The following is a 12,500-nucleotide window of genomic DNA, read 5'->3' as shown; positions in this document are numbered from 1 at the left end:
TTCCGCATACAAAGGGCCATGTCCATCACAGAATCTATAGAACCTGCAGCAGTGACTCATAGCGCCGAGACTATTGGCCGCGTGCATCTGTGACTATTTTCCCCCTCGTGGTCTTGAAGTGACGTTGATTTTCTAAACAAAGTCTTGTATGTATTGTATGTCATATGAGAGCCCCCCCCCCCCCCAAAAAAAAAATGTTTAGTGTTTAACGCGCACGCTTGTGTCCGCAGATCTGTACGTGAAGCTCTACGTGGTGAACATCGCCACGCAGAAGCGGATCATCAAGAAGAAGACCAGAGTGTGCCGTCACGACCGGGAGCCGTCTTTCAACGAGACCTTCCGCTTCTGTATGAACCCGGCGGGTCACTCTCTGCAGGTAACCCCAACCCCACCCAACGGGGTGAGAGCGTCGAATGCCACCCGTAATCATTCTTCATTAACGGTTTAAGACATTAATTGAACCAAGGGACAATTATCTTGTTGAAAGGGGTGAACGGCGATCTTGAAAAAAAAAAGGGTCCAGATGTTCCTTTAAAGCACACTCTGATCCCCTGCGTTCCCTGCTCTGTCCCCGCCAGCTGTTCCTGGTGTCCAACGGGGGCAAGTTCGTGAAGAAGACGCTCATCGGGGAGGCCTACGTGTGGTTGGACAAAGTGGACCTGCGCAAGCGGGTGGTGAGCTGGCACAAGCTGCTCGCCAGCACCGCCCAGATCCACTCGTAGGAGGAGTCTCAACAGACTAAAGCTTGAAGAGGGCATGAAGAGGGCCTCCCTCACCCTGGTCACGCCATAGGTCCAACACCTGGGACACGGGTTCCTGCTCTCGTTGGGTGTGGGGGTTTGGGGGGAGGGGGGGGTTGGGTTTGAAAGTATCTCTTTCTTCGATCTTTGTTTCAGGCCTTCGGGGTTTTTTTTGGAAATAGGCTTTTTCTTTTTTCTTTTCGTGGGGGAAATTGTGATGATGATGATGACGACGATGACGATGTTTTGAGGGAGTAGTAAAATGCGTTTACAGGAAATGGACACACGTTGACGGGACGCGGGTGAGGAAGAGAGCGGCTGCTGAGTTCGTAGGTCAAGCACGGAATCAACCAGGTATTAAACACTTTAATACGAAACGCACACACACACACACACACACACATGCACACAATTATTAAAGACAACTTTGCACACTCATTTGCGCAGAAGAGACATTTTAATTCTACAGGGAATGGACACACTTGTGGATTCGAATTTATTTATTTATTTAGATGTTTTATCCATGACAGATTTTCTCCATTGCTTTATTATGAGTGCAGAGTTTTATTGATTTACAAAGCATTTTGGGAATGAAATATGGACGACTGCGCTACGGAGAACTCTTTATTTTTGTATTTATGATATTAACGTAGAGTTCTATCATTTGACTTCTCCTCAATTATTTAAGTATCTAAAAAAAAAATCTATCCCGGGAAAGGATACATAGTCTATTTTGTAACAAACTACTTTGCGTTCCAGCTCTTAGAGGAGGAAAGGAAATCTCAGCAAACATGAATTTATTGAAGAAAAAAAACACAGACATATCTCCTTGTTCACTTTGTGTGTATATCAAATTAGACACTACATATTTTGCGCATGAGTCTATCTACATGGTATGCTGTGCCACGTTTTCTGCACAAACAAATGATCACATCTAAGGTTCACTTTGTATATAGTATAGTATCATAGCCGGAAATAAACAGACATATATAGATAGATAGATAGATAGATAGATAGAAAGATAGATAGATAGATAGATATATAGATATTTACCACAGACAATCAAGTCTCAATGATTGTGACACAGAGGTTTTATTTACCCATGATGCCCTTTAGAATGTGTAACATTGTTATTTTGTATTTGTTGTATCCAGACACGTTATTGTCATCATATCAGTCCTGCTTCCATTCATGGGAGCGGTACGCTTGTGTGGTATTTTGCACTTTTTCTGCCTAGAATGTAAACCCTTCTGCCAGACATGAGCTAGCCAGACTCTTTTTTTTCTTCTTTTTTTTTAACTTTCCAAAGGGAGAAGGTAGAGAATTGAAGTAAAGCAACGCCGTTAAAAGAGGATAGAAAAAGGCACCATTACCATTCTGAGATACAACAATGCCATTCCAGCAGCACGCTGGTGTTTTGTCTACAGCTTTATCGTCATAAATGGGTTGCTGTCTTGATGTTGCCACTCACAAGTCTGCACCGTCCGTTGTGTCTTGAAAACAAAATCGTTGTGTGCGCTCGAATGGGGGGGGGTCGAGGTGCAGGCGGGACAGCTGGCTTCATTCATTATTTTCGGTCCAACTTAGTGACAATTGATATCTGAGTGATTTCTATGCAACATCAACTCTCTTAAAGGTCGTCGCTGCATCTCGACCTGCCAGAAACGTAAGAGTGAGCGAAAGCATTTATACAGATTTTTCTTTTGCAAAGCAGTGTTGTCTCTCCATAATTATTGCTTTAATATGATTTCTTTTGTAATCTTATTTTGTATTGTTGATATGAATCTTAATTTATTCTCTGTGAGACTATTTTATATGTTGTATTATTTGTTTTACGGGACATATCAGGTGTACATATAAAAAAAAAAAAAAATGTGAAATTTTGTTTTATACACAATGTAATACTTGTTTACAAGGTTTAGAAGGCCTGAAACTCCTTGGCACCAACACACACTCGCATATGGCGAATTACATGCACAAACCCCAAATTCCACATAGTTAGGAATTAAGCTAAGAAAAATTGACCATCCTTATTCCAAATATTCCAATTAGTGTGCACTCCCCATTTGAATGCTTTCCATTTTGTAAGTGATATTACAAAAAAAAGACAAATTGTAATCAGTGAACGTTATACCTGCTATGATAGTAGTGTTCAGTGTGTGTTTTGTTTTTTCATATTCATGTTCCTGTGTGTTGCATATTCATACCAAGTCCATGCATGTCATTCGCTGTAATGCATATCTCTTCTTTTAAGTGTTGTCCGTCTAAAACTATGGACTTTAAAAATATCTCGTGACAAAGAATTACACACTCTATCTCTCTCTCACACACACACACACACACACTCACACACATACACACAGATGCTATCTCTCTATTTCCAACCTTGTAAATACATAGCTTTTTATACTTGGGTTTGGGGAGCAATAGGTCTTTTAGCAGACAAAAGGGGGTGTGTGATGATAGAAGTAACAGGAAGTTGTTTTTCTTTCGATCAATATACAGTGGATAGGCTGTGAAAACGACCATATGTCTGTCCATAGAGACCCAGATTTACCCGATCACTTTACGACCAAACAATGAAGGTTTACCAGAGTCGAACTACACAGAACTATATCTCAACAACACGAGCAGTTGCAGGATAATTTAAATGTGCTCACACTGGATGTTGCATGTTTCGTTGGTGGTTCATACTATTTTTGTGTCCAGATATTATTAAAGAAAAAAAAAAAGAATGAGCTTTAGAAAGATATAGAACAAAAATGCTGTAGAGAGGGAAATTATGAAGAAAACCTATTCAGATTATTGAAGATGTATGCTGACTGTTCAAAGATTCTGCTTGTAAAAACCCGTCTGGGTTTTCACTTGTAAGTAAACAGAAGAAGAAAAAAAAATCTACTGTCATGGTTTTGTGATTGTATACAGGAGGTATTGATAAATTATGCAAATCGTGCTGTAAAAATGGCTGTTGCCCCATGTCTAAATATTAAATATCAGTACAAATGACATGCTTTTGTGAAGTGCATTACTGAGCTGATATCGAGGAGAAAATAAAAGGGTGTTTGTTTGGGGTTACCTTTTTAAAACTCCTGACAGATTTCACAATGAGTTATCAGAGTATTGTTTATTTGTTTTCGTTTTTTTCGAACATGTACATAAAAAAAATGTATAACTATTTGTACATAGTCTTCTCCTATTTCTTTTTTTTTAAAGGAGCAGAATAACAAAGACAATATACACATATACCACATATACACTTCATAAATCCATATAAATATATAATCACTAAAAAATAAGTTTATACAAATATCCCAATAAATATACCTATAAATATAAAAAATAAACTATGCCCATATAGTAGTATTATATACCATATACTAAGTTAATACAATATAATAATCGACCCTATTCTATTAAGAGTATGTGTGTGTGTGTGTGTGTGTAGTATCAGACAGCCACCACTAGGTGGTGCCATACGCTCTCATCCTAGGCCCTCACACAGCTGTGTTTACAGGTGTTTTCACTTACTGGCTGATTAGCCATTCGGCAGTAAGCGGCGCGCGTGTGTGTGTGTGTGTGTGTGTGTGTGTGTGTCGTGCCTGATTGACAGCCCCACTCTCCTGTGATGAGTCGCCATCCGACATCGAGGTGAGAGTGAAGGTCCTTGGAACTTACGTGGTTCGTCCATGGTGGATTTACAGAGGCACAGCAAAAGCTCCCACTGATGAAACGGCTGATAAATGATCTACGTGTGCCGTGGCTCGCGGGCCTTTGCTGCGCCACGAAGGCCGGAGTTGGTTAATCAGGGAGGTGCAGTTGAGCCGTGGGAGCAAACTCGCTGGCCCCCTCGCTTTTTGCTTTTGTTTGTTTGAGACGCGATACGTTTCCAGAGCACGTTCTGTTCTCATTCTCACACACAGAAAATAAAATAACCCGCAGATGTTCCATCAACCTATCCTAGGTAACCAAACGTGTCTTTTGTTTGTTTTCTGATCCACAAGTCCTGGGTGGTCCGGCCTCTCGTGTCCTGCTTCTTCTTCACTGAGTTGGGACAACTCGGGGTCCGATGTTTGTTTTCAAAAGGACGAGGTCGTATACCTTTCACTCACTCTGGGAGACGTCCTCTCTGTTGCCCTGGCAACCGCCTGCCTCCCTCCTGTGTACTTTTTCAAGTGTTCCCATAATTTATGAACGGTGATGGGTTGTTCTTTCCCCCCCCCTCCTGTGAGACATGTGAGGGACGTCAACGGTCCTTATTTGGTCAATTCCTCGCATTAACTGTTGATCTACAGTAGCGCCCATTTTAAATGTGCAGACTTCACCAAAGTGACTCTGTGGAAAAGTAATGACTGTGGAGTTTCGGAGTGTGCTTCACCAGACGTTAGCCACGGGCCGGTTCGCGTGAAATGAGGAAGACTTCAGGAATGTGCCTGTGTTGTTTCCCTCAGTTTGTCACGTGAAAGCACCTTTGGATTGTTTATGTGGCTGGTAAATGATCTTCTGCGTTAAATTTGGGCGGGGGGGGGGGGGACATTCTGTTCCACTGGGAGAAGACGGGACGATTTGTTTTTCTGATTTTTTATTTAAGAAAAACATTTTTTTTTAAAATTTTTTATTTCATCCCGCTTGTAAAGTTTAAAAACAGCCTGTGGTGTTTTTAAGGGGCGCTCCGGTTCATTGCCCCCATGCTCACTCATAAATAATGTTTACATTCTTCATAGGAAATGTATACAGTCTCTGTGGCTTGAAATATGAGTGCCGTCCTTTACTTTTTTTTTTTTTTTACATCGTTTTCCCAGCAGAGGGAGCGAGAAATCCACTTTGCAGAGTCGATCTCCTGGAGATTCTCATTAATCCAAACACCCAAACCCAAGAAGATCTGGTGCCTAGTATCTTGGATCTACTTTTCCCTCTTCAATGCTAGGCCCTATAAGCCAGCTCCTGCACGCTGTTCGGGACTATCATGTGGTTTCTAAAGTTGGGACTCTGCATCATGGTGGAATGTGGTATAGTTAGACTCTTTGCACGAACACCTGTTGCAGACACCATGAATGGCCTTGATGGCGGCTCGGAAGGCAACGCGGAACCGCTGATTCCAAACCAAGGTGGCTTTTAAAAATCTATAGAGTGCCGAGGTCTGGTCCCCAAAGTGAATTTAGAAAGTGTCTTCAAAAAAAACCCACGTGTGCTGCGACAACAGATGTGACTCACCTCCCCGGCGGTCTGGGTGCGTTTCTCGCTGACACTGTGAAACATTTGATCAAAGGGTGCCAGGCTCTCCTGTTAGATCTCTCTCTCTCTCTCTGCTGTCTACATCCGTCTCCCTCTCTTGTTTTATGTTCCCTGTGTTGTCACCCTCTCTCCTCAATCCCTCCCCCCCCACCCGGTCCTCTCCCTCAGATCCTCTACTTCTAAAGACGCGTTTGCTCCCCTCTCTTTTTTCCGACCTTCAAAGATGTAGCCTTGCGTCGGGCAGGGAGACGTCCGGAAACGTCCGGCGTCTGTGATTCGCCGAGCCGTGAGGCCGATCAAAACGACTTGGCGAGGCCACGGCAGTTGCTTTCTTTCCGCCAGATGCATCGGCTCATCCGAGGTGAGACGGGGGGTTCGTGCGCCGCTCGATTACCCCCCCCCCCCCCTCCGAGAAGAGTGGCCAATGTTCAATAGGGGGTAAAATGTACGATGAACAAGGAAATCGTGACCCAAAAATATCTGAACTATTTGCTGGACTGCCATAAGAGTTTCTGGAGACGTGGGTACTGTTCCCCCAAAACCATTTAATATCACTTCACTGTGTGTCCAGAGAAATCTTAACCCAATTACAGAGCGAGCTGTTTCGATAGCAGGAGGGTAAAAAGCATCTGGACAGTGATTTAACGACCGGAGCAAATCGTTTCCTGCTGCTGTTTTGTTCCGTTGCTCCAAAATGGCCGACAACAGACAGACGGATGCGCTGTCACGACCAGTGACTCGTTTTAGCATCTCGACATGAGGTAACGTCAAAGGCCGGAAACTTGCGTGGGACACGAACATACAGGGCGGCCTGCCGTGACAAAATATCTACTTTACACGTGCCAGCCGTCTCGTCTGCTTAAATGGAGACAGAATCCACGCGCTCCACTTCCTGCAGAATGTCGCGCAGGCTTAAGAAATGAGGATTACTCGGTAGAAGGAGAGGAGGTCAAGCTGTCGTTGACACTTCGCTCGTAGCGCAATAGTGACCAATGTCTTCATAGTATCTCACATCGGTCTGTGGAAAGGAGCAATAGTACACTCTCCACGTTCTGGTGATGGTAATTATAACCAGGACATGACCCAGATTGCAGTGATCAATCAAAATAGTGATAACCAGTACAAAGCAGAGCGGTAATTATTTCTTTATTTGTAAATGGCTCTTTTGTCATTCACGTGTCTCTTTGTCCAGGAGAACAATTCGGCGCACGGTGCTGAAAAGAAGCACCATGCCTTCAGGTTATCAGCACCTTTTTTGGACAGGTGTTTTAGCACATTAGACGGTGGCGATAGTGTCAGTCGGTGCCGGCTATCCGCGACGGGCCCGGCTGAGTGAGGCCTGAGTGATGGCCGTCCTGCCACGGAGCAGGCGGGCTCGTACTGGCTCAACGCGAGGGGCGTGGCGCCAGGCGGTAAGCCAGGCACGGCTCACGTTTGACAGAAATCATTAGAGTAATAATCATATCAAAGTACGATACTGCTAATAAATAATGACTGAGACGTTGGAGAATACGTGGTGACGCACGGCCGGGTACGGGTCCACCCCATGCGGGTCGTCCTGTTGGGGATCAGCACCATGGCTGCAAAGAAACAGCAGTGGTTCATATTCTGTGAAACCCGCGACAGTTGTGACCCAATGAAGCCTGCGTGAGCGTGTGACTCAAAGCGAGGCCTACATGGAAGAAGTACTAAAGTGTCCAGTTTGCCTGTTTATAACTGGCTTTTAAATGGCCGATGCATCTCTTGAAGAAGGGGCATGATTACTCTTGACCCATAAAGGAAACACAATTCCTCTCTCCGTGCATCACAAACATTGAAAATCACGAACATGTAAAAAAAAATGTAAAAAAAATCCCTCAGGTAATTGAAGGTACGTGAGCTTCTGAATTCCCAGAAATCTATGTAATGTAATTATATAATGTAAACTTTTTTTTTTTTTTTTAAAACACTTGTCTGTGTATGAGTGGATCCATTAATCGCAGGATTAAACATCCATCGCATCCACTTGTTGCACGTGGATGCCATTTGCAATTTGTTCATCCCTCAAACGACAACGCGAGCACAGATGCAGAGCTTCCTGGATGAAGGAGAACAAGGTTTTATAAGTCAAATAAAATCGAGCAGGACAGCTGAGACCCTTGTTGTCCCCTCATCTTGGATTCCTGTCACCGGATCCCCGGTTTTCACCCTGAAGCCCTCCTTCACTGGGCCATAACTTCTCCCCCCCCCCCCCCCCCCCTCCCCTCTGACAGAATGGCTCTCGCTAATAGTAATGTGATCAGTCAGTGCACAGAGGACACTGAGGCGCTCCCGAGTGAGACATCATATCGCACACAGTCGCCATCACTTCTCTTTCCCCCGAGTCAACAAGGCGCAACCGTGCCGACTGTCACAAAGGAGGAGCCTGTGCAGCACGAACCCCCCCCCCCCCCCCCCCGAATGGTTTGTTTGTTTTGTTGACCTACAAAAGACGGTCAGTCAAACACAAACATGGAGACGTGCGACAATGGCATCGTTTTACAATAAATTGAATGTAGAGATACAGTGTGCAGCTTCGCCACGTTTGAGAAGAGTCATTTGACATGTATTCAATATATTTGCTGTCAGTGGAACACAGGATTAAAAAATCAATTTAGCAGCTTGGAGGGGTAGAAGAGAGACCGAGTTAAAGCATTATGGAGGATTTTCTTTTTTGTTGCATAAAAGCAGCTTAGGGGAAAAAATATGAGGGGATGTGACTAAGATTTAAACTTTTCAGACAGGAGTCAGATTTGAAGGCTGCTTCATAACATCGTATCATGCTGTGCTGCTTGGGCGGTTTCAGAGTGAACCTTTTACAATGCATTAACAGAAGTCACCATGAATCCTAAAATAATCAGAAATGTGGTAGCTGGCCAAAAGAAGAAAAAAAAACTCTGTCTTCTCCAAGCATAATTTGATGTGAAAAAAATGGCCTTGGGTGCATTTCAAACAGAATTTGAATAAAACACAAAGGCTTTTGCCCTGCAAATGTGTTTTAATGAGTGGCTATATTATAAAAATCAAACCTCATAAGGCACCACTTTTTTGCCTCAGCTCTGATATTAAAAATAGGTTTACTCCAGTGGGTTGAAACCATTGAAAAAATAGTATTAATAAAACTTAAATGTATGGTCTGTTTCTTAGATGGAAGCCAATACTAAAGCCCCTTCTGGTGGTGCTAAATAAAAAAAAAAAACACCTATATATTCAGATTAAAAATGCCCACTTTTAATCCCCTTTTTTTTGTTGTTGTTGCAGCAGCTTTCTTTTGAAGAACTTCTCCTTTTTTCTGCTCCCCATCGCACTCCGTGTGCAGCTCCAGCTCTGCCCTCTCTCTGCTGCTCCCACGGTGGACCGCTGACCGGGGAAGACAACAGCCTCGTCTGAGTCGGCGCCGAGACAGGGAAGGGGGTTGCTATGCAACCGCCAGCTAGGCAATTCCCCGGACAGGTGGGTGGGGTCGGAAGGGAGGGGAGGGGAGGGGAGGGGGGGGGGGGGGGGGGTACACACCTGCTGCCTGCTAGGCAGACAAAACAATCCCAATTCACTCGGAAGCACAACCTTTGGATAAACCCCCCCGCTGTCTCTTTCTATTACACGCACTTGCCCTCTTGAGTTGACCTCCTTTTTTTTGAGGCTCTTTGGTGGAAACCGGACCTGAAGAAATGAGTTGGTGGGTCCACAGGTTCAGTTAAGAGCAGTGGACTGCAGAGCTAGGAACCACACAACCTTTCCACAAGGTTTAATTGAAAGTGTCGTTTTGGTGTCTCATTTTAATTCTGACAAGCCCAAAGTTGTTGTTTTTTCCTGCTCTGAAAACAGCCCCATTGCCTTTGACCACATGGTGTATAAAAAGCTCTATATTCACTCTTATTTTAACTGGATACATCTGATTTCTTTCAGGCTATATGAGCTAACTCTGTCTACTGCTTTGGTGCACGTTAAATGGGGTTTATTCATGTAGCAAACTGAGTTTTTGTGATGAATCTCACAACTCGTTTTGTCTGTTCTATTGATGCCATAAAAACGTGTATAACGTCAGCTTTAATTATCCACAGAACCACAACAGACTTCAGTCATCCAAACCTTTTAAGGCAATCCGGTGTGTGTGTGTGTGTGTAGTCATCTGAATTTGCTTTGGTTACACAAACTGATCCTTGTGAAATCAGGAATCGTTTATTGCCATCATATGTCAGACATACATGGAATTTGACTTGGCGGTTGGTGCGTGAGGGCAGACTGTACAATAATGGACAACAGACAACTAGTACTTCTTATCACTAGAGTGTACCATGCAGTGTTTGTATCTCTCTCTCTCTCTCTTATTTATGAAATATATATATATATACACACACACACCCAGACTGACTTTGCCCTTTCTGTCTGGCTTACACTGTCTGTTAACCTGCCTCTTCACTGCTGATCTGTACCTCCCCCCCAGGTGCAGGTGTACGCAAGCCAGGAGACAAGAAAATATCATCAGAAATAATAACTTTGGGGTTCCATAATAAGTGAGATGCTCTGAGGAGATTAGTTTGCTTTGGAATGAAAAACTCATATTCTTGTTATTTACCTTATTGTCCCAGCAAAAAAGAAGACGTTCGCTCAGATCAAATTTGCCACAACTTGAAGCAAGGGGAATTTATTTTGTACGTTTCTGGGGATGAATTGCACTGTTGTAAATTAATAATGGCTTAGAATAATAATAAAGAAACCTTCTTTTTTTTTTACTAGGTGCTCGCAATGTTTGGGTGAATGTGACATGGAGAGCAGTCAAGGCCCTAAAACGCTTTCAGCAATTGTCCTTTTCTGCTCTCAAATCTGGGCTTACTGTGTGTCCTTGTTATCAAGGATACTGAGGAGAGATAACAAAACCCTGTGAACGTCAGGTCGAATTGGGAGAGTTCGTGATGCTACAGTGAATACAAATGGATCCTAAGGAAACCAAACCACCATAAAGGTTTATTAGTCCCATTAGTTGTTTGCCTTAACAGCAGCAGACCGGCCCCATTCGAATGGTGGGGTCAGACGGGACGGGCGGCTGCTTGGTGAACGGATGAAAAGAAACACACGAAACCCACTGGAAGAAATGCATTCAACAGCAATCCCCACTTGGAGCGCGTCTGTGTAGAAGTAATTAAAGGCGTTGAGGAAAGGACGCGCGGAAGCGTTTAAGATGCAGGAGATATGGCGAGGTCTTCTGTGATAAAAGTAGGAAACTTGGTGCGAAATGACCCGCTGCTATTATTTTTAATTTTTTTTGCAGTGTGCACAGAGGCTCCCATCGACCGAATCGAGGATCCAAACGCCCCCACCCCCCCCCCCCTTTTTTTTCTTCTTCTCCTTGTTGTGACACGCGCCGTAGATCTGATGACCAATCGCAGATTGAGACGCTCACATAATAGTCACTCACTCACGCACACGTGCACGCGCGCGCGCACACGCACACGACAGAACCAAAAAAAGCTCCCTCTTTAGCTCCACCGGTGGGGGGTGGGGGAGGAGGGACACGATGAGACACCAGATGAGATTTGTTCCCAAACGCGCACCGGTGGCGGTGTGAGGCGTTTGGCTCAGAAGTACGCACGGCGCGGTGGATTTGTGGCTTGCTGTTTTTTTTTTTTCTTCACGTGCATATCCTTCTTTTTTTTTCGGTTTCCTGGTTGCGGGGAACTTCAAAAAAAAAAAAAATCATGGATTACTCCGTCTGTTTACTTTTTCTGCTGTCAACCATCTCATCTGCGTCGACCGGAGAATTCCCCACCTCGCTGATGTGAGTGCGCCTCTAATGCAGCCTGTCGGCTTTCGGGGACGTGTTGGTTCAAAAATGCGCCGTGGCACAACATGAGATGTCATTTAGTTGCGTTTCACCTTCTCGATGTTGAAAAAATCGATCTCCTTCGATGTAGAACGCAGTCGGTTTGGAAATGATCCTCTTTAAGTTGTCTCACCGAGTGGCGAGGGTTGCACATTACTTCGGATACAACAATATCGGGATATCTGAATGTGTGAGGAGGGAGGGGGGGGAGGCGGCGGGGGGGTAGGTGGACAGGAAGGGGGACTGTCCCTCAGAGATTCCAAACTTTCGCTGTAGAACCTTCAGACCCGAGCATGTTGGACTCGTTGTGGTTTTTCTGTCTCTGCTTTGACGCTAAATTGAGTATTTGGGGATTTTGACCGTTGGTCAGACACAACAAACAGTGAAGTGAACAGGTCCCCTTGGGTCCTGGGAACTTTGGTCCTTAGTAGTTTGACACTTGTTTGAGTGAACAATTGATCGATTGATCAACAACATACTTGGAACAGTATATTTCCTTACAGAAAAAGTCCCATTTCCCTGCAGACCGTGTGGCATCTTGTGAGAGTCATTTTCTACTGGTTCCATAGTAGGTGTTGTTTACGTGTTACAACCACACCTCTATATGGATGTATTCTATCCAGTCCGACATAATGTTAATAGTTTTTTTTAATTATTTTTTTAGCTCTGCTATTTTTATTCATCTCAGG

General features: G+C 44.1%; 2 protein-coding genes across 6 annotated transcripts in view; both read left to right on the top strand.

Annotated features, from left to right (window-relative positions):
• pcloa (piccolo presynaptic cytomatrix protein a) overlaps window positions 1-3,746 on the top strand; it is a 44,520-nt gene extending 40,774 nt beyond the window's left edge. For all 4 annotated transcript variants that reach the window (XM_037462239.2, XM_037462238.2, XM_037462240.2 and 1 more), the window contains 2 exons: window positions 231-376; window positions 579-3,746. In XM_037462239.2, the coding sequence (XP_037318136.2) occupies window positions 231-376; window positions 579-722 (290 nt within the window). In that variant the 3' untranslated portion in view covers window positions 723-3,746. The remainder of the gene's footprint in view (window positions 1-230; window positions 377-578) is intronic.
• Window positions 3,747-11,371: 7,625 nt separating this feature from the next.
• Window positions 11,372-12,500, top strand: part of LOC119210570 (voltage-dependent calcium channel subunit alpha-2/delta-1) — a 53,015-nt gene continuing 51,886 nt past the window's right edge. The window contains exon 1 of one of the 2 annotated variants that reach the window (XM_037460726.2): window positions 11,372-11,766. In XM_037460726.2, coding sequence (XP_037316623.2) covers window positions 11,687-11,766 — 80 coding nt within the window. In that variant the 5' untranslated portion in view covers window positions 11,372-11,686. The remainder of the gene's footprint in view (window positions 11,767-12,500) is intronic. The other variant, XM_037460727.2, reaches the window with a different exon arrangement.

The sequence above is a fragment of the Pungitius pungitius genome, chromosome 2 (assembly GCF_949316345.1).
Source record: "Pungitius pungitius chromosome 2, fPunPun2.1, whole genome shotgun sequence".
In the NCBI taxonomy this organism is placed as follows: Eukaryota; Metazoa; Chordata; class Actinopteri; order Perciformes; family Gasterosteidae; genus Pungitius; species Pungitius pungitius.
This window is presented reverse-complemented; position numbering and strand designations above follow the sequence as displayed.